Here is a 22,471-nt window from a genome sequence, read left to right on the forward strand (position 1 = left end):
GAAATGAAAAAAACATGCAATGCAAAAAAACATGAAAAAATATCAGTATGATAGAAAAAAATTTTTGTAATGACTGTGCAGTTTATAAGTTTACGTTATTTAAAAAAAGAAATAAAGTTTCCCACTAAATAGTTTTTTACACGCATATGATAAAATCAAACATCTATTAATAACATGAATGCAATGTCAATTTTAAAATCGACAATTTTAATATCGACAATTAATATAAATTGATATAAATTTCATATAAATATCTTATAACTGCAACTATTTCGTAATGTTAATGTTTTTTTATTATATACAATAATTATTTAATATTTTTGAAACATAAATTAGTAAATTTCCATAATTTTCTATGTAATCGTTTAATTTATAATGAGAATGATAACTTTTCTGTCAATCACAAACATATTTAGTAGAGTTTGTCACTTTGCAGCCCACCATGGAGTTAAACGTAAGTTGCATCTACATCACTTCAAATTTTACGAATATATATTTTATATATAATTACTATTTATATGTATGTAATTATTATTATCCAATATATATACAAGAACGTATAATATATTTTTCTTTTCTTAAATACACATTTAATTGCAGTTTTAAACGTAATATAAAATATAATATGGTATATCGCGATACACAAGAGTAATGTACGTAAAAGAATAAAATTAAAATGAAAATGTTTTAAATTTTGTGTTCTGTCATAACGCAAGCAATAAATTCTTCTATAGACTATTTATATGAATATAAAATGCAATGGATGTCCTTTTCAATTATTTAGCTTGTTTACTATCCTTTATTTCATAGTTTCTTTAGTACACAATTTCAAACATTTTTTTCTACGGTTTCATACGTGCTGCAAATACTTGATACACATAAAAGTTATCATACGGATAAATTGACTTATTTTTCGTTGCTTGTTTGATTAATATTTTGTTTGTTTAATATTTTTGTACTTTGGTAGAATGAAGTTGTCGTTTATGCATCATAATTCTTATAGATATTGTTTACATATGTCAAAATCAATTATTATACGTTACAATCTATCTTGTTGCAGGGCATATACCTTGGTGGCATCGATTGGACGGTAATCTGCTACTGATTATTATCATAATGACGGTGGTCATGATACTAGTCCTAATACTGATCTGCGTGGCCATTTATATCGTGTGCCGACGAAAACGCAGCCAATTGAAATGTAAGTTATCTCTAATATATGATATCTACATCTGCAATTGTTCGCTCATCACAGCGATTTACATGACGTAGGTAAAATGGGATTTCTTCGAATACTTCGTAACGAATCAATATAAGTTATATGTAATTATTTTGTTGATTGTGTGAAAATAATACAATCTCTCAATTTTATCACATGAGAATAATTTATTACTTCAAAATATTACAAGCAAGATCTGAATCTGCATTATATCTATTTATATCCGAAATACATTTTTGATAAGGCTTCAAAGAAATTCGAAGAAATCCAATTTGGCAGCCTATAAATATTACCATAATTCTATTATGATGATCTAATAAGAATAATGTAGGTACATTACGTATTTTACATCTGTATATACATATATCTAAAATGGTGAATAACTAAACGTGGATATTTCAGTATATCTTAAAATATATTCGTGATCTTAAATCTATAATTATTACAATGAGAAAATAACGTTATATATAAACAATAATGATATTTCTTCCATATGTCCTCACGATATTTTTTTATTCCTGCCAGTAAAACGTATTGTGGTATAATCTCTATGTTCACATTTTAGTATATTTCGCATTATCTTCGTTAATGTAAAAAGTATTTTCACATGTAGTTAACACACCAATTGTCCTTTTGAGTTTTAAAGTTATTAAATAATTACTTGCATTTACACTTTATATTTTCTTTGAGAATTTAATTCAATTTTATATAAAGCTTCTTAATAGTTACAAATAACGGCTTGAATCACATATAATCGTAAGTATATCAAAGTTACTTTAATCACGTGATGCAAAACATTAAATTGATTTATTGATATAATATTTATATATTTAGAGAACGATTGTATTATTCTGAAAAGCATTTTATTTATTGATAAAGTTTTGTTAACCCAGTGCGTGCAAACAGATGTAGATATATTACACATTGTATACAATATTATATTATCTATAATTTATGCTAAGTAGAATAAAAGCATGCTCACTATTTGATATTTCTGTATAAAGTAGTTAAACGACATAAAATTTCATTTAGATGGAGATAAATATAAACAATTAAAAAGAAACATATGCTTCGCTGCTATAATGTTGATCAATATTAATTCGGTTTTAGTAATTTCTTTTCGTTATAAATATAATTTAAAACAAACAAGATTACAATGTCATAAATTATAATGTCATATTATATCATATTGCAATATGTTAATATTAATTCTCATCAAAAAATAATTCGTAGATGTATTAAATATAAAGACCTAGTACCGTATGAATTAAATGAATGTACAAGATCGAAATAGAGTCAACAAGAATGTAAAGAATTTTTGATATTAAATCTAATTTTATAATAATTACAGAGAAAATAAGTAGATATTTTAATGTAATATTTTAATGCAGACTTAATCTGTCTAGGAAATAAATCAAATTAATGAACTTATCTATCAATTCATAAATTAAATTTATTTTTAAATTAATATTATGTATATGTATACTATTATTCTAAATGTATTTTATTGTAAGAATATTTTATACTCATCAGTTTCCAAAGAGACTTTATATGATTTTACAGGTATATTTTCTAGGAAGAAAAAACGTTAATAATTATCTATATTATTTTATACGTTCAAAATAATGTTTGTTATTTTTATTTGGTCTTTTGTGCATATTTGTTTAGACATGGCTTTTGTGATTTTTATTTATTGCCTTCCTCCTTTTTGTAATTTTCGATTAATTTTATTTATTGTTTTTATTGTATTTTATATACATCGTTTATTTATTTATTTTAGTTCAAAAAATCTCGGTGAATCATTCCATTACGTTTTAAAATAAAATTTATGTTTAATTTTATTTTTATTTAACATCTTTTGATGACAACATCGTTTGACCCTCTTTCTTTTTCCGTTAGTATCTATTACTTTTCATAAACGAAACCTTTGCATCTATTCATCGTTAATGATGGATTTAATAATAAACAGAAATTAATCCAAAGTAGCAATGGTTTTTATTAAATCAATGTGCTTTTATTATAAATAAAACTAATTTGAGAGCTTTTTAATTTATAGCAAGATTTTAGCCATTCATTATTTATGATTTTAAATAATTACCGCACACATAAAGATAGGCATTAATTGGTCAATACAATGTGAAGGTCTGACTAGTAAGCTAATATAATATTGTTCTCTACATATTACTTTACAAATTAAATTTATAATATTCAAATACAATGAAGTTAACAATATTATAGTCAGAAAAAATAATGGAACCTGTTTTCAATCCTTTTCTCACAATTAGTACTGCCACTTAGAGTTAATCGTTCCATAATAATTGCTGCAAAAATTACGTTCGCATCCGCATACTAATTAATTGCTGGAGTTTTTTCATCTCGTTTCCAACTTTCTCGCGATTCTCTTATTGTGTGTATGAGTGTGTGCATGTTATTCTAATAATATAACTTTTGCAAAACAAACGTAGATATTCAACAGAAGTGGAATGAACAAATTAATATTATAAAGTATCGGTTGCTACGCTGTTTTTGTGCTTGAACGTTCATTTATTTCAAATGATACTTGGCTAGTATTTTTAACGTATATTTTAATTATTTAAAAAATTTCCGTCACACGTGATATAGAAAAGGTAATGTTAAATGTATCTTCAATAACTTTATAATGTATATAAATTTACAAGATAATTTTCACCTTACAAATTTTTTTCGAAAAAATATTTATATACTTCATCCATAATTAATAACAATTGACATTATGGCAACGAGCATGCGTTTATTCAGTAGTTTTCACTAACACGAAACTGATTTGTTTCTGCTCTACTTTTTAATTTGGACTTGCTAAACAAAACACAGACAGTACTCGGGTGGTCGAGCTGGAGGAACGCGAACAGTAAGTACAAACCGCAGTGCACTGCGTTTTCTATTTTATGTTGTTTTAATTTTTAAAAAATCGGTCTTAATTTACTGACTTTTTAGATTTGCTTGTATATAGACACAATATAATGGAAAAAAAGCTATTTGATTTGCAAACGATTGAATGCATTTTTCAGTTTATAAAATATATTCTTGCCTGTAATTGGGTCAATACCTGTTGTATTGTTGTGCTTGTATATATGTATATTATTTCTATTGAGGTATATGATAAATTACTGATGTTTCTTCATGTATGCATTTTTCTTAATTAAGATGCATTTCGAATGACTGTAAAAAATGCTTTCCAATTTTTTAAATAAATTTTCAATCGATAATTTTAGAAAAATTAAAATAACTCATATTTGTCAATTACATTATGCAGAAATAATTTGAAAAATAGAAAAATTATATATATCTTACGTGAGAGATATCGCGAAATAAAATCATTACAGTCATTTCCAAACGAAGTTTTATATGTAAATGTATAAATCATAGTAATAGTACTTTAAATATATTTAATTTTGCAAATAGTAATTAATATAATATAATAAATATAAAAGTCGTATTTGCAAAATGAAGTATATAACCATTATTTAAATTAATTTGATTTAAAAAATGGCTTAAGAGCTAAATTCATAAAGTATTTGCAAGAATTCATTAATGTATGAATCAGCACAATGCAAACACAAAATACAGATCAAACATTACACGCGTTATTATCGAATAGTATGCACTGTTATCGAATTGTACACTCATTGGAATGTAATCGCCATCGAATTACATGTTTAGTTTATCATTTTATTCGACGGACTTAGATATTATCCCATTGTATCTTATAGCAATTTCTCGCATCAACTAATAAGATTAAAATTTCGCGCTAAATTGCTACAGTGATCGATGAATACACTAAAGATAGCTATAGTTGGTCCTATTCGTGCTCGTGTACATACACGATTGCATGCAAGTTTGTCTCCGATTTGAAATCTCGCTGGAAGTGATCCTCTCTCTACATACCTGAATACATATCCTATTGCATAATTTAACGACTACTTCCGGCTTACAATAGTGTAGTGTCAACTTGGTACGAGCAAGGTAGGTAGTTAGTTGTTCACGAGAACGAACGGGATGTTCTACACGACAACTGCATAATTCAGCAAAGAGAGCTTGTAATTGTTAATACGGCTTGTGTAATGACCATGCAACGTTGCTAGGGATATCTTCGGTGTTGCGAGGTAGGTGAAGGGTTGCATAGGTTAGACTAAGCATTTCCAACGAGTCTTCTTGAATGTCCCTATGCTAGATGTTTTAACAATTTTGAAACAACATCAAATCACGTTAATTAACAAAATAAAAAGGTGATACAATTTATTATCATTGCATACAAAATGTGTGATATAATTAAAATCCGATTGTGTAAAAAATTTCCATATACATATATGAAGATTAAAATTAATTAATTTTTCTATCCATCTCTATCCATCTATAGTATTCTAAGAGAATAACCTCTTATTGTTTGAAAAATTGCACTGCAATCTTGCAACGTTACAAGTTGCGTTGCTACAAAGAAGCGCTTGGAAAATATTTTTAAATGCTAACGCTCAAGACCTCTTTACTACGATATTTTTAGAAAGAATGTATTCGCATTCTTGCCATATCTCTATTTCTCTCTCTTTTTCTCACTATTGCAGGTCTGTCACCGCATGCGCAACCTTTTTAATAATAATTATGACGACGCGCCTTATTATGCAAGCACCGAGTTATTTAATTTAGCCCTTTCTCTTATCGATGTCGATTTTACACGAAGTATTGTTTTATTTCTGTGAAAGTTTACAAGGAATTGTTTGTAACAAGTGCACAACGGACCGGACGCAGTGTCCACAATAAACATGTATGTCCCTTCCGGTCTTATGCCTCCCAGGCGAAAAGTCCCAGCTTCATTTAAAAAAATAACGTTGCCGCGTGAAAAATTGTTCAATAAAACAACACGTACGTGTTTATTCTACCACTACAACTGGCTACGACGCATCGGTGATGTTTTATTGTTGAAGTACCGAATACAACATTATTCAACAATCATATCTATTCTTCGCGTAACGAAGCAATGTCGCGTGACTCGCAATAACAAAAGGGACTGCACTATACAAATTGTTTCCCTGGCTTTAAACAGGACGTAGAACGATGCACTCATTCCTGCATGGCATTTAAGGACACAGGAGAAAAATCTGTTCACAGTAAATCACAATTGCACGAGCATAAAAGGTAGTAAGCTATACGGGGTAAATCTTCTTTGATACTATTAGCGTAAACGATTGTTCGATATTGAATCTTGAAAAAATGCACAATGAAAATTGTTGGAAAATAGTTAAAATTTTGTTGAAATAATGATCGTAATTATTGAATAGACTTCGACAATAATAAGACGCTTCTGGAAAAAAAGATTGATTTTCTGCATATTTCAAATTATTGCTTTTTATTGGAAAATATTTATATGAAGATGTATTTTGAATATCTATTAGATAAAATTGATAATATCATAATAAGAATTTCATTTTAAACCGTACATGTGAGAACACAATCAATACGAACTAGAAATTAAATGCCTATACCGGTGGAAGCTGGATCTTTAAATTTATTTACAGTTTTTTCGGCACATTAACATCTTTCTAATGCCTGATTGAGCATCAAATTATTAAAAATTGCTTCTCAATTTAATTTAATTTGTGATATTATTATAATAGTTTAATTGCATTTATAAGTCCGGAAAATCAATTCGGCATGCAGTTTGAATGACTACAAATATGGTATATATGCATGTGTATATAATTCACATTGAATTATTTAAAAGAATTAAAGATCCAGCTTCGACCGGTATAGGTATTTAATTTCTAGTTCGTATTGATAATATCATGTTACAATTGAGTCTGCACATGTTAAATTATACGACTGCGTAAACGGAGCGAACATCAAACTACTGCACGCGTACTCTATTTCACATAACGAGCGAACGATAATTGTACCATTTTCTGAATTAGCTCAATTTCATGGCTTAACGTATGCATACATATACCCTCCCTCTTTAGTATCGGCCGATCTCTGGAAATGCGCAATTTCGCAATCACATCGTAACTTCTTCCCCTGCCAATCATTTGTCATTGCTCTGTGATAAATCGAACAAGAAATATGCTCACATATGACATCGCGATAAGTCCCTTTTGTTGGATTACCGCACTCATATCAGTGAATTTGAAACACGTGCACCGAATCTCGGAAGATATGTCACTATCGCATGCCATCCGCATTCGACAAATTATTTTATTTTAGACAAACTTAAAGGTCTCCCAGACCGATCTGATTTAGCGGATACGAGTCATTAAATTAGTTCAAATACAGGCACGAGCACGCCGTGCACATCGATAATTATCGTCCATTGAGAGAAGTTCGATCTACGAGCGATGTAACACAGCGTTGCGACAACCTTTAAACGGGAGGTCTGCAATAAAACTGTAAAATGCTGGAAAATCTTCAAAACGGCGAGCGAAGAGCAAAGGCGTAACCAAAGGTTCCAAAACGAAAAGAGGAAAAAAATAAAAAGAGACAGAGATAAAGAAAAATAAAAAATAAGGTAAAGGAGAGCAGAAGAACAAAGAAAGAAAAAGAAAAGGAAAAAGAAAAAATAAGTAAGAAATAAAGTATAAAATGACAAGAAAAATGAGACACAAAAGCACTAAAAAGATACAGGAAATAATAATGACAGAGATCGGCACTGTACAAAATGAATAGTGAAGGGCCTTCTCTTTAAGTTCATCTGCCGAAAGACTTCGTAAACCTTGGCTACGTCACTGGCGGGAAATATACCGAATGGAAAATGTTGTACGACGAATCGTGCCAGAGCAATCGCAGTTTCCCGCGATGCAATCTTTTATACCTTACGCGCGCTTGACGGCGATACTCGACAACGCTTTCCCGACCTGTATTCTCGACGACATTTTTCTACCATTCCCTTGAGAATTTTATTTTGCGTCGTTCCGAAATTTCGCGTGCTAAAGTTCACGTATGCAATTCCAATAGCAATTCGATTTCAAAAGTCGCACCAGTTTTTTCTTTACTAATTTTACATTTCGTAAAGATTATGAGAGGTAATTATAATCTTTCGGAATACTCTATATACATTCTAAGAGAAAAAAGTCTTTGGTATTTGTAATTATAATTTGTAAGATAAAATAATTATTAGCGTCATTTTTATAGCTGTGTTAACTATCGATATAGAAAATGATTATAAAATATTATAATCATTTTCGAGAACCAGTCATACATTTTTTTCGATATATAGAATTAAAAAATAACTATTTTTACTAACATTACAGCAGTAACAACTATAAAAATAAAGCTCCTAGTCATAATTATTTTATCGTACAATTATAGTACAAATATCAAAAACTTTTCTTTCAATGCAGAAATATTCATGCTCTTTATAATTGTATAATTTTCAATAAAATTTCTGCAATTTTTCCCGTTTAATACTAGTTAACTTTTTAACGACATTCACGAAATTTAGCGCAGAGATTTACCGCAAAGATCATCCTAATTTATTCAAGAGAATTTATAATCGGATTAAAAGCGTATTGTTATACCACGGTTCTTATAGCACAATTAGTATAACTAGCTTGATTACACTAATTATATTCCGGGCTTATTACACACGCAATATCTAAAGCGTGTACAAGAAGATACAATCCATTAGAATCATATCTTTTATTTTCCAGATTTACGTAAATAAACTTTCGCTTAATCACCGAAGCTTATTTTAACGGGGATAAATTTATTCATAAGGATTCAATATCGATCAAGTGTCTGCTTTGTCAGAATTTTCTTATTTTGCGAGTGGAAAAGAAAGACAAACGGTCTTGTAGAACTATGGTAGAGGTTTCTCCAGCAGCGAGATTTATTTCCGTCTTTAGGTCTTCTGATCCCGTCGGAGACACGACATGCCACGCAATGTTCTTATTCAGATAATGTAATTCAGGATATATGATAACTGAATGTAAGAACGTGATATTGTTTCTTGAAAATAAAATATTACCAAGACACTTAGAGAAAAATTGTATTTCATGGATAGATTATTCTAACATAAAAAAATATACGCTCATTTATCAAAACTTTGTGGCATTTTTTTAGAATACAAAAAGATACACTTGTTCCAAAAATTGTTAAAAGAACATTATTCATTATCTTGCCAAATGCAACAAGCTTGACCACTTGGCAACTGATTTATCTTTCTATCCACTCTTCGCTTATTTGATCTTTCATCTCTCCCGCTCGTGCGGCAGACAACTTCACTCGACAACTCTCGGGTCAAGTGGAGTAATTGAGATACTTGAATAAATGGGACAACACAATGATTTTCTAATGGTAAATTTAGCAGATGTCATTTCTCAAAGATTTCCCAATGCACGGAAAGAAAAACAATTTTACTGAAATATCGAAAAATTTAATTAGATACAGATTAATTATCAGATCTAATTATTATACAGATCTAAAAATAATTTTATTGAACTGTTAAAATAGTTAAATAGAAAACTCAAACATAATGAACAGTACTGCGAAAAATTTTGGCATTTTAACAACCAGTTTGAGCTTCCTACATAACTATTTTGATGGTCTAACAAAAATATTTTTAGATTTGTATCCAGGTGACTATTAGGATTGTGTTGAAAGTAAACCATTATATTTTTCCGCCTCCATTTTAACGATCGTTTTTTTAATTAAGTTCAGATATTTGAAATTTTTTATTTTTGAAACCTTTTTTTCCGAGCTAATGTATTTATGCTGATATTCAAAAACTGAATTGTACAACGTTTAAATGAAATTAACGAATCTCATGCTCGATCCAAAAAAACAATCGTCGAAACGGAGGAGAAAAAATATAACATTCTTTTTTTCAACATAATCCTAATAGTCACACTGTAGCTAAATTTTTAGATACTTTAACGAAACTATTATTTTCATGTTGCTATTAAGTAAATACTCAACTTCCAACCGAAGAGAAATTTTTAACGCAAAAGCATGAATTTAATTTTCTTCGAGAAGATGTAACAACTTTAATATGACCTGCATAATTTGCATTTATGAAATCATGAAAATATACGGATGGTTCCCTTCTTCTGAGCATCCAATTTTAGACATTGCACCTATTTTGAAGCCTTCTGAGATCAACGCTATAATGGGTGTCTCATTTATCATTATAAGGTCGACTATAATGGATATCCATTTATTCTCTAATTTTATCACCAAGAACTCATTGCGTCGTCCCATTTACCCGTCTGGCTCAATTACTTTATATGACCTCAATCGTTATATAGTCCAGACGGTGGACCGCCCAGTCCAACGGTATCCTCGCACTCGGTTCAAAGCCCGGCACAGCCGACACCGGCACCGAGATGGCCCTTGAAGCCGGGTGTACTAGTGCACATCAATCGAACTCACAGTCTGCGATCCGGTCTGAGCGTTCGTGCGAACGAGGCTAATCTACAAAATGAGCTGGAGGGCAAACATAATGACGAATCGCTCAGACAGAGGTTCCTCGACGAAACGTCGTTGTCGTCGATTGGCCGTAACCCAGCTCGGGCGGTATTCCGCCGCGGTAGGAAAGATCAAACCGCGCAGAGGACAGCCAGCATGACCAGTCTGAACGAGGACGGTATGCTTGCCCGGGCTAACAAGATAAAAGCTATGTTTGGCGTACAGCTCAAAGAGCAAGCCACCCTACCCGGTATATCCAGAGAAAAGACAGGTAAGAGCAATAGGAAAGGAGTTGAGCTATTTACTCATGACTTTACCAGGTGTCATCCTACGTTAACCCGTTTGTATTTGCAGTTACTTGCTTGCTTGAAAGCCGTCGACTGTGCACAAAACTCTATAAGTTGATACCTTAAAGCTTTTTAAATGTGAGCTATTTAAATATCATTTTTAATTATAAAGATTATATGATACGTTTATGGCAATGTGAGTTAAATATAAGGCTTCATACTAAGAGATGCAAATATTTGTGAATGCAAATGGGTTAAACGACTCTTCCTTATCAAAAGTCAATCAAATATACCTTTGATCTACGTTCTGTCCGCGTTCACTGCTAGTATCATCCAGTAAGCTATTAAAAATGATCGTTCCATCTTTTCATATAAAAAAATAATGACGCTTTCGAGACTTAATGGCTGCATTGTCAATTTTACAAATATTTTATCAATATTTTTATTTTCGTTATATATATTATAAATAGACACTAGACTACACTAGACTACAGAACTCTCTTTCTTGCTAGATAGATACTAGACTAGAACTTTCTTTCTCGCTTTCGACAAATATCAAACATATTTGCCTATCTCACTTTAAGTTCCAAAAGTGCACACTAGTTCAGCCACAAAAAACAGACCTTATATGTATGAACGATTTTATCTAATTATGTCTTGCCAATACTTCAAGAGTATCAATTTCACTGCGCATTAATTGAACTTCATTCCGCGTTACTTTCTATTAAGACCGTATATGTGAATACGCAACAACTAAGAATTTAAAGCCTACATACAGGTTTTTTCCCCTTCATCTGTCGTCACAGATAATAGTAGACAGTAGACGTTATTGTTTCATCATTTCCTGTGACTTTTCCTTCACAACTTTTTACGCGATTTTACGTTAACATTATGTTAACATTTCAGTTAATGAAAATATCTGTGTTACTAGAAAATACGTGGTGCGTGTTTTTGCATACTTTGCAAACGACTTTGAAGCCTCATTAAGCATACAGCTGCGTATGTAGCATGTAATTAACCCTTTAACTTTTCCACACTGATGCCGGCAGGAACTTTATGTTCAACCTTAGTGTACCTCGATGCTAATTCATAAGCTTACTGTTACTTAGTCTACAAATAAAAATTGAGAAAAAATATTATGAAATCAAATAAAAATATAACAAATGAAATATTCGAAAACAAAATTTTAATACATTATGCATGTTAAAATTGAATCTACTAGGTTAAAAAATAGATATTAATCCAAAAAAAAACACATTAAATTCACTTATACTTTTAACAATTTAATGCAAAATGTATGCTCACGTACTTTCCATTAGCGCAGAAATATCAATAATGTGTTCAGTGACATATTTTTAAGCTTCTACGTTTACTTTCTAAATATGAAAAATATTTTAGCATATATCCATATGGATATAAACATTAAAATAATTTGTCATTTTCATGTGCTTTAAAAACAGCTATTTATATAACTTTCTCGTGTCTTTGAATTTTATTGATAATGTAATCGCAAAAAATTTAATTATTTATTTAATAATTCTAAAAAGACAATTGTTCTAAAAAGAGAAATTATAAATTAAAGTTATAAAAATAAATGTCTCTATACATTTCTTAGATGTGCATAATTTACAACTTTTATATATATATCAAATATTATATCTTAAATAATAAGGGAAACAAATTAATTTCAAGAGCATTATATAATTTAAGTGTCATTTTAGCCTTTTTATCAATGATTGCTTCTTGACGATTTTAAAATTTAATGTGAACATTCATTTCATTTATTCTTAATCTATTCATTAATATTCGTGGTCATTACGTTTGCTTAAGTTGTCGCATGAGAGGCTTTATGTGTTTATGATATCGCTTGTTGTTGATTATGTGTTCCTTAGCTGTGACTTACAAGAGAATTGTGCCGCGGCAGCGGACATTGCACAGCGTGGAACCATCCTATGAGCCAAATCGTGGTAATATATCTCGTAAGCGAAAAAAACCTGGAGCAGGTACGTATAAAGAAAATTTTTATACAACATGCATGCTTGCAACTTTATTTGCTCGTATGCTTTGACTTAAAACCTTCCCCAACCTTTCCCTTTTTCGCAGATTTCTTTTCTAAAAAATATGTGTTACTTTATGGCTGTACACGCGAATACATATTCATCATCGGGCAAAAAAGATATACAGAAAACAGAGATAACTCTCATACAAAACATACGTGCGAATGCCGCAGTCGTTAGTGTACGCAATAGAGAAATATTTAGCTATAGGTGATAACACACATGCCGCACGCAAGAATTCATAGTTCCGCATAAAATATACACAGCAATCGGCCACATAAATTCACTTATCACACAACAACTATTAATCACAGATCTTATCGATTTTTTGATGTATACCATAGCTATAATTCCGCGCGTTCCTTCTGTGGTATGTTCATCGCGATATTATTCTCGATCTCTTTTCCATATTATTATTATACCTATGTATAATATATATTCTCTTCTCGTGCGCAACAGAAAAATCTCTTTGAAGATTTTCGTAATAACACTTATTAATTATTACACGATACTATTCTACTACGTGTCGATAATTCAGATAAATGTCATGACCATAGTATTTAATAAAAAAAAATAGAAATATATAAATTAAAATCCTAAAAATAAACTGCATATTTCAAAAATTCAGAATTATGATACTATAGCAATTACAAATGATATATTGCCTAGACTTTGTTAATCTCATATTTATATTTTGAAATTCAAATCGGAACTGCAATCTTGTTTGGGGCTTTATCTCGCGCGTTACAGTGTTCTATCTTTTACACCTTTTTTTACTAATAAAAGTTCATCATTTTATTGGATTAAGTCGAAATGTGTTGGTGGAACACAGTTCCTATGGATCGTCGGGTTTACCACAGTCGTCAACATTTTACCTCACGATAATTTATACAATGTTATTAATATTCTCTTTTTGCAATTGCAGATCCCAATCAAGCCGCGAATAACAATCATGTGAACAGCGTGTCGGAAGTTCTTCCCGATTCCGGGACAAAGACGTTCTACGAAAATTTACCTTTCCACGGGATCCAAACGCCACCTAACAAGGTTAGTATAATGATCATTCGATAAAAAAACAACAAAATTTTTCAAATCGCATGAGCTAGACTCAATTTGCAACTCGTATATTATCGCGATTGTCGAAAAAAATAATAACAGCAAATGTGTCAGTCGCAAAAAATCAATGTATATAGATATTAAAACTAAAGAAAGGAAGGGAGATTGTGAGAGAGATATATATATATATATATATATAAAATATAATTCTTTAAATTAAAACGTAAAAAATATTTCAAATTAAGAATACCACTCAAATAGCACAGCAGCGCTTGCAAAGCGCTAAAAAAAAGTGATATGCGCTAAAAAAGTGATAAGCGCTAAAAAAGTGATATGCGCTTTTTTAGCGCTTTAATTGTTAACGCTTTGTAAGTGCTGTGTGTTACTTGAGCATCTTCAATATTCAGTTGATACTATTGTTCTTTGATTTTCGGCTCGAATAATACTGGAGGAACAGCACAATTCAAGAGAATCATATTGCACAAGATCGACCTAAAAGGATCGACATTCTCTCGATGCATTTCCACCAGTTAGCCAACCAAGTTTCATGAACAGTTCGTCGATTAACGGGGTATCCCTTTCTGATCAAATACGTTCAAGAAGTGATAGCAAGTGAAATGCGATGGAAGGCCAAGAGGGTAGATATTAGTACGACCCTTCAACCGTACAACCCTTTCGAAGACCCTCGGCACTTAGGAGTGCTTCGTTACTTCGACATATACAGTTCCTCCGTATTGCTAGTGCTTCACTTTGTAAGAGTTACCGAATTCAGCTACCGAATACCCTTTCAACCCTTATAATGGATATAATATAATATTACTTCTCGGTAACTTTTCGACTCATCATTTTGCAATTAAGAAACCATAACTGGTTTCTCGAGCTGATGATATTCACCTGTCTTATCGAATTGTCCTACCGCGCGAATGCATTCATCATCCCTTTCTCCCCCCTTCCCGCCCATTTTAAGAGCGTACCCACTCATTTCCGTTGCCTCCTATTATCGCGGTTAATTGATTCGCCGAGCAGACGTTTAAATAATTAATTTCACAACTGACTTCCTTTTCTGTTTGCATTTGAATAATTAGAGTTGAAATTAAGTCTTTTACATGCCAGAAGAGTCAAAGTGAAATCTTTCGAGATAATAGACTTTACGACAAGTCATCTGCAGATTATGCACATGAAGCGATTATACAATGAAATATCTAATAGCTAAAACATAGACGCGAATTTCCAACCGTCCTATGTAAAAAAAATATTATGTAAAATACGAGAGAAAGCATTTTATTTTACTGTATTGAAATACTCGCGATATACGTATCACATGAGCTATTATTATCTAACGTAAGCCTCTTCTGCCTTACAAACTATACATCGTATAGATCTTTGCGATGCAAATTTTAATCGTCTCAAGCAACCTCAATGCATCGCGTTCCAATTGAACGCGTAAATCTATCGTTCTCTTGAATCGTCGAATATTCTATAAAGAATATTATATATATATACCTATGTATATATATATAATATATATATGCTTATATATAATACCTACTTCTCGTAACGTCAATCCGACGAACGTTATCAATTCTTTGTACACGGATTTACCGATGATGATAATAATACGAAATCGATATCTGTGTTCATACATTTAAAAAATTTTAAATTTCTGTAGACATGTTTATGTACGTAAAACTATATCATATTCATATTGAAATAGATTGATGAAAAGAAATAATGATGACTGACAATTTACCGTTATTATCTTGCAATAATAAACATACAATCGTTGCTCGTCAATCTAGTTGCAAATTTGAGATTCGAAATCGCACCGCTTTAGCAATAATCGTACAAAACCGATGTTGCTGAAATGCATGTCGAGTGACACGTTGATTCATTCGGTACATCATCAAAACGTTTTATTCGTGTGAAACTTTATGATGCTCTGCACGCAACAAAATAACTACGGGTCAAAACCAGAATATTTTTATTAAAATGAACATATAATACATGCTTTTATGAAATGTATTACGTTAACGCAATGATCAGTTTATGTTTTTTTCCTCTAACTTTTACATAATTTTTATTAATTACTCAAATATTTTGCACTTCGCACTGGCTGCCTTTATTTACTGCTTATTACATAATTTCGTGCAATATCCGTAAATTGTGCAATAACATTCTGTCGATTGTCTTACAGATAATTGCAAAACGATAATTTAACAGTTTGATAAAATTGCGAGGATAATTTGCCAATGAGAAGTAAACGAAATTATATTAATTCTTAGCAAGTAAGTGGCTATGTTATTAATTCTTTGCGTTGCCTCGATACATTTTTTGCGAATTCCCAGATACTTTTATTAGCTATAGGAAGTCTCATAGCCCAATCAATATAGCGGAAAAAAAGCATCGTGGTGAACAGGTAATTCAGTGCTGTGCGAGTGTAACGAGTATTGCTACTTTGGCAGAAATAAATTCACTGTACGCTTTTTTTTATCTTATTCGTGCACTAACATTTTCTAGAAGAACCGATTGTTGCAATGTGTTTCCAATAATTTGTATTTTACGATAAAACTACACGAATGACCGCGTGATTTTATTTTCATCGAAATTGATAGTATATACGGTTCTGTGCCGATTAACGTTCGTTGTCAGCATTTAATGAAAAAAATAACGTTGGCGCCACTTGAACTCTTCATTCGAGAATATAATGAGTTTCACCGTGTTTTACCGAATATTCGATGTTTGCTACAAAAAGTTACGATGATTTGTTTCAATCTGCCCTATTAAATTTGATAAAATTAATTCAGTACGGCGGCTATTTTTTATAGATTGGAGGAAAAATATTGGACTTATCTAAACCTATTAAAAATTTGATCATTTTTAAATTAGAGTAGCAATACGATAAAAATAGTAACTATAATTTATGTTTCCCAATCAATTCAGACAGCATATGACGTTTACTGGATATCGTATGCTGTCTGGGAATGTATTATTCATGAAATGAACAATAAATAAAATGTCACAAGTCACAAGTAAATGTATAATTTTTAGCTTCCACAACCGTTTTTTGCATTTAAAATCAAACTATGAATTTTGACTTCTAATAGACTCTATAATTATCAATTGTACTGAACTAACTTTATTTAACCAAAAATATCTACGTACTGTTTGATATAACAAACATTCATAAATGCAAAGCTCATTTTGGTAAGTGCACCAAGCGAAATTAGCCGAATCGGTTTATCCAATTCGCTAGTGTTCACAATTGGCGCGCAATCGGAATCAATCAACGTATAATTCAATGAGAGGCAATAAACACTGCTGCTGGTATAGGCCATTCGATAATCAGGCCGATAGTCGATGTTCTAACGTATCGGCAATTACGTACCATTTTCCAAGAATTGCCATGTTATATTTCTGTTAACTGTAATTACTTCGAATGTAATGTTATTGAAAAATTTCAATCACTTGTTACTTTTTTATCAAGAAAGCAAAATTTCTATTGGAAATTATTAAGTAAAGTTATAGAAAAATAGATAATATTATACACTTCCTCTGTTCAGTCATAACTTTATAATTCGTATATAAATATAATCCAAAAATTTTTTTTCTCTCGCATAACAAAAATTGGAGAGAGTTATGTTAAAAGTAATCATATATCAATCTTATTCTAAAAATGTCAATATATATTTACGACAATGTCAATCTGTATCATTATGATACATGATGTTGTTATAATCGCAAACCTACGAAATGTCGCTATCAAATATATAACGTTAGAATAACTTCCTCTTAATTATCACAAGGAAGCGATGTAACTATATCAGTAGTGCTCGTCCAAAATGCCAATAGCAACAGAAATTGACGTAGATTGCCTCCTTATATCCTACGGCGACGAAACATTTCAGCCAATCTGCTATACGAAGTCAACTTCGCTATCGCTAATTAAATTATCGTGATCGCCGAAATGTCATTACCCTCGGGGTTAAAGGACCAATCGATAGCGACGATGTGTGATAATCGAACGTTAATCAGCACCATAAATAAACCAAACTAAGGCCGAGGGACTGTGTCATACATACGAATGGCCACTGGCTGCGTTTTGTTTTAGTTGGTTACTCCTAAGTTTGCCCGAGTTTCGGCTTTGCATGACACGTTGCATTCCATCACGACCTCGCCGTGTTCCTCGCGACCACCCAGCAGAGCTGTCAGTCTGTGCGATGGCAGTTCCGGTTATGAGTCGACCATGAGCCACCTAGGCCCCCACTACAACATTTACAACGTGCCTAGGAGTAATTCCCCAGTGCTTAAGTACAACACCCTGAAACCACGGCGGCGCAAACAGAAGCACTCGCAACAGTTCTATTCATTGAGGCTGTGTCGTCGGCACGAAAACATCCGCAGGAAGTACGAGCTATATGCGATACCGATCTATAAGACGTGCCCGCACAGGAGCGACAGCACGACCACAATCGCGACGATCGTCCGGTCGATGGAGGATACGCCGTCCTTGACCCTCAGCCAGGCGTCGGCATCGATTAGCCTGATGAGCCGATCGGCGCCATCGATACCGCCGTCACCGACGACGCCACCGGTACCTGCACCGAGGATGTCCAAAAAAACTGATCCATCCAAACACACCTACCAAAATGTCCCTCCCCCCGTTTTTCCGCCGAAAAACGCTTCGTTGCCTAAGCTTAAGGTTTGTCAACTACTGATCTATAATAGGAATCCCCCGCATCCGATGACCCTCGTGGACGTTGCCATAAACGAATTTCTCGATAACTGTTTCTCGATTGATCCTATCGCTATTGGCTCGTATTGTCGAGTAATTCTTCTCTGACCTATCAATACTTGTAACTTTTGTCATGCCAATCGGATTAGAAAACTTTGCGAAATTTCGCATCGATTTATAATTTTAAATACACTGTTAAATACATATTTTTCGTCCATGCCAGAACCATTACGGTCAGAAATATTTAAATAGATTTGAATAGAGAATGTAGATATGTATAGGAAAGATGTATTGAATTCAATATTTCTGAAAGCTTTAATAAAAGTTGTTTTGACATATATAGGGTTTTCTCAATACTGCATTTCAAGTATTGCAGTTGCAATACAATATTCTTTATAGTCGAATAACAATTTCAGAATTCGTGATGTGACTATATATAAAATGATTAGAAGGAATATATATATATATATATAATATATTTATAACTTTATTTTTACTCGAAATACGAACTATAATGGAACGAGAAATATATTAAGTTAATTTAACTCATATTAGTATCAATCACAGTTTAATTGACACAACGGAGTAATTTTATTAGTCAGGCTTCTAAGTCAATTTCTCCCTTCAATTTTCATATGATATAAAATTCACATAATATAAAATTTATTATTTTCTTCTATATAATTTAAACCATTGTTAGTTTATTAGGTATTAATAATTAATTAAAGAAATTTTGAGATGAACCGCAAAACAGCTTGTTAAAATTAATAATTTGCTATTTATTAATTATAAGTAAAATATTCAAAATTCGATAAAGATTTCCGTCCAATTAAGCAATGTTAAAACCACAGAAGAGATATATATATATATATAGTCAATTTGTAATTAATCTTTAAACAATATTATTTCATTTATACATTAACTTGCTCTCCGGTCAAATTTGAAAACAAAATCTTTTTAATGTATCCTATTTTAATGTACAGTCAGAAGCAATGAGGTTTGCGACACTTTTTTTCCGATATATTTTTCCAAATACGCGATCAAGTTCAGGATGCGAATCCCTCTCATGTGCAATGAATGAATATGATCATATGAAGTTAAATATGTCTCATTCATTGCACATGAGAAAGATTCGCATCCTGAACTTGATCGCGTAGTCTTAAACTCATCGGAAAAAAAGTGTCGCAACCTCATTGCTTCTGACCGTACCTATAATATTTTCCATAATTTTAGTAACAAGTTAATTACATAATTTGAGCAACAATTTTATGATTCATTGTTTAGAATGTCAGGATTTTATGTAAACCTGTAGATTTTGCAAATATATAACCAGTTATATATTAGTACTAACTTTATTTTACCGTAACCAAGCTATGTATGTAGTCTACGATAGAAAAAATTCCTCTATATATTATACAGATATCTTCTTATGATCGTATCTTTATTACAACACTTTAATTGTAATCTGATTCCTTGAGGCTATGAACTCAGTAGCGACTTTACGAGCACTATCGTAGCACTTTACAGATTTTCGCATCGAGAACGTAATTGTTCTTGTAACTTTCTTAATTAAACTATTTGTAACTAATCGCGAAAGTTGCCATGTACGATCGAAACGGCAGCGTCCAACGACCGAGACATCAATCCATCCCTTTTTAAACACCGAGTAACATTAGCATCTCGCGCCTACTGCATGAGTACGATTTACGTGTCCGTAATAGATATAAAACAGCAGCTTCTCGAGCAAGTAGGAGGTAGAGTTGCTGGAAGCCGAGTTATAATCGGAAATCATATTTTCCCTGCTAAGCTGGATTCGGGCATCTATGTAGCGACCGCCCTTGTGCATGTTGGCCACGCGTCAAGTAAGTTTCCACTGTCACACACGCTTAACCAATGACACAAGCTCTTTATTGTTTCGATAACCGATAAACTTGAGATATTACTTCGAGGCTTTTCACGACGTGTCCGTTCCCTCGTTTTCACTTACAAAATAAAAAAGATCCGCGATTCTGCAACAGAAATGTCTTCCTTCACTTATCGATCGACAGCATAAACCTTACACAATTCCTTTGTCACCATCTTGGACGTACATACCGCGTCACAAGGATTTTTGGGAAATCGAGCGTGTGAAAAATATTCAAACTCTATCATGCGAACGATAATTTATAAATCCTTTATAGAATACGTCTTAAAATATGAACGCCAGAAAATTTTTATATGTTCTACTATTCCTGACACGTACCGGTACGTTTGCAAATTCAATTTCCTACGTAAAATTATCACTGTGTCGGATACAGATACCTCGATAAACATCGTCACAAGGATTTTTTAAAATCGAACGTGCAAAGAATATTCAAAAACAGTTATTTATAAATCCTTTATGGGATGTGCCTTAAAACGTGAACGCCGAAAATTCTATTCTACTTTCCTTAAGACATACACATCGAATTTCCTATATGAAAAACCGTGCACTACGTGTATTATATATTGATGAATCTATTTAACTTTAGATATATACAACTACACAGCAAATGTATATGTCTCATATCCCAAATATATAGCACAAATCATACTAGCAATATTGCAGCAACATTACAAATATTTTAGCAATATCGTGCAAGCTTCTGTGCTGTACGGAAAAATGCAGTGTGACGTATTGACTCTTGTCCCTCTCTTTCCTGATATTAAAAAATCGAGAAGTAATGTCTCAATTGTCCGATCTTCTTATGCACATTACGTCGCGTTAACCATTCGCGTCCCCGAATTGCCTGGTTCCAACTACTAACCATGCCTGTTACAGACCGACAGCCTATACAACTACAAAGAACACTACCAGCAGCAGCATCGGCAGGAAATGCAGCAGTACAGCTACCCCTTACCGAGCAACAGTTCGAACCAACTAACACTGCCACTAACGAGCAGCCTGTACCATTCCTCGATAGTTAGTCCCCTGCAGACCTCCCTCGTTTACACTAACAACAGCCGGCCATCCACCCTGATGCACCGTGAGACTGCAACCACTGGCAATCACTTGCCTACGGTGCATCAGGATGAGGAGCAGCAGCAGCCGAATTATGGCAATCCTGACGCGAGACAATCATCGACGCGTCGACACGCGACGAATCGGCGAAACGAGCGTAATCGGAAGTACCGGAAACACGAGCGAATGTCGAGCGATCGAAGCAAGTCAAAGCAGAACCGTCAAAGGGACAGAGACGCTCCTTCACGACATAGCAATACTTCCTTTGTCGATACACCCAACTACGAGACCAGCTTTCGTCAAATCCCGGATCTGGGTGTGCCCGAGACGACGTACAAGATCTCGTATCCGCATTACTACGAGGATGACATCACGGAGTGCTCCACCGACTATCACAGACCAAATGCGACGAAGGCGCGTCAGCAACAGCCCCCGTGGGAGCATCAATCGAATCGCTGCACCGGCAATAACACGCCTCAATTCGCAGCGGACGCGGGTGATGCGAAAAATCGCAACAAAACGTCGAAGACGAGACTCAACGACACCCGCAGCATACCGTCCGCGCCCACGATAATGCAGTACGCCGAGTTTCACTTCCGGGATGTCGGTCAGGAGATCGATGTCTAAAGGTTAGTGATCCCGAATCCTGCTGGTACACAACGACACGTCGGATGTGCTTTCGAAGAACGTGATTTTTTTTCCGAGGAATGC

General features: G+C 32.8%; 1 protein-coding gene across 4 annotated transcripts in view; it reads left to right on the plus strand.

Annotated features, from left to right (window-relative positions):
- nrm (neuromusculin) overlaps positions 1-22,471 on the plus strand; it is a 179,384-nt gene that overhangs the window by 153,100 nt on the left and 3,813 nt on the right. For 2 of the 4 annotated variants that reach the window (XM_018449121.1, XM_018449122.1), the window contains exons 15-18: positions 1,061-1,201; positions 13,918-14,039; positions 18,157-18,747; positions 21,581-22,389. In XM_018449121.1, coding sequence (XP_018304623.1) covers positions 1,061-1,201; positions 13,918-14,039; positions 18,157-18,747; positions 21,581-22,387 — 1,661 coding nt within the window. In that variant the 3' untranslated portion in view covers positions 22,388-22,389. Of the gene's footprint in view, positions 1-1,060; positions 1,202-4,069; positions 4,107-10,488; positions 10,920-12,827; positions 12,939-13,917; positions 14,040-18,156; positions 18,748-21,580; positions 22,390-22,471 lie in introns of all 4 variants that reach the window. The other 2 variants (XM_018449124.1, XM_018449123.1) reach the window with 2 other exon arrangements.

This window comes from Mycetomoellerius zeteki, unplaced genomic scaffold (genome assembly GCF_001594055.1).
Source record: "Mycetomoellerius zeteki isolate Tzet28-1 unplaced genomic scaffold, Tzet1.0 scaffold232, whole genome shotgun sequence".
Taxonomy (NCBI): domain Eukaryota; kingdom Metazoa; phylum Arthropoda; class Insecta; order Hymenoptera; family Formicidae; genus Mycetomoellerius; species Mycetomoellerius zeteki.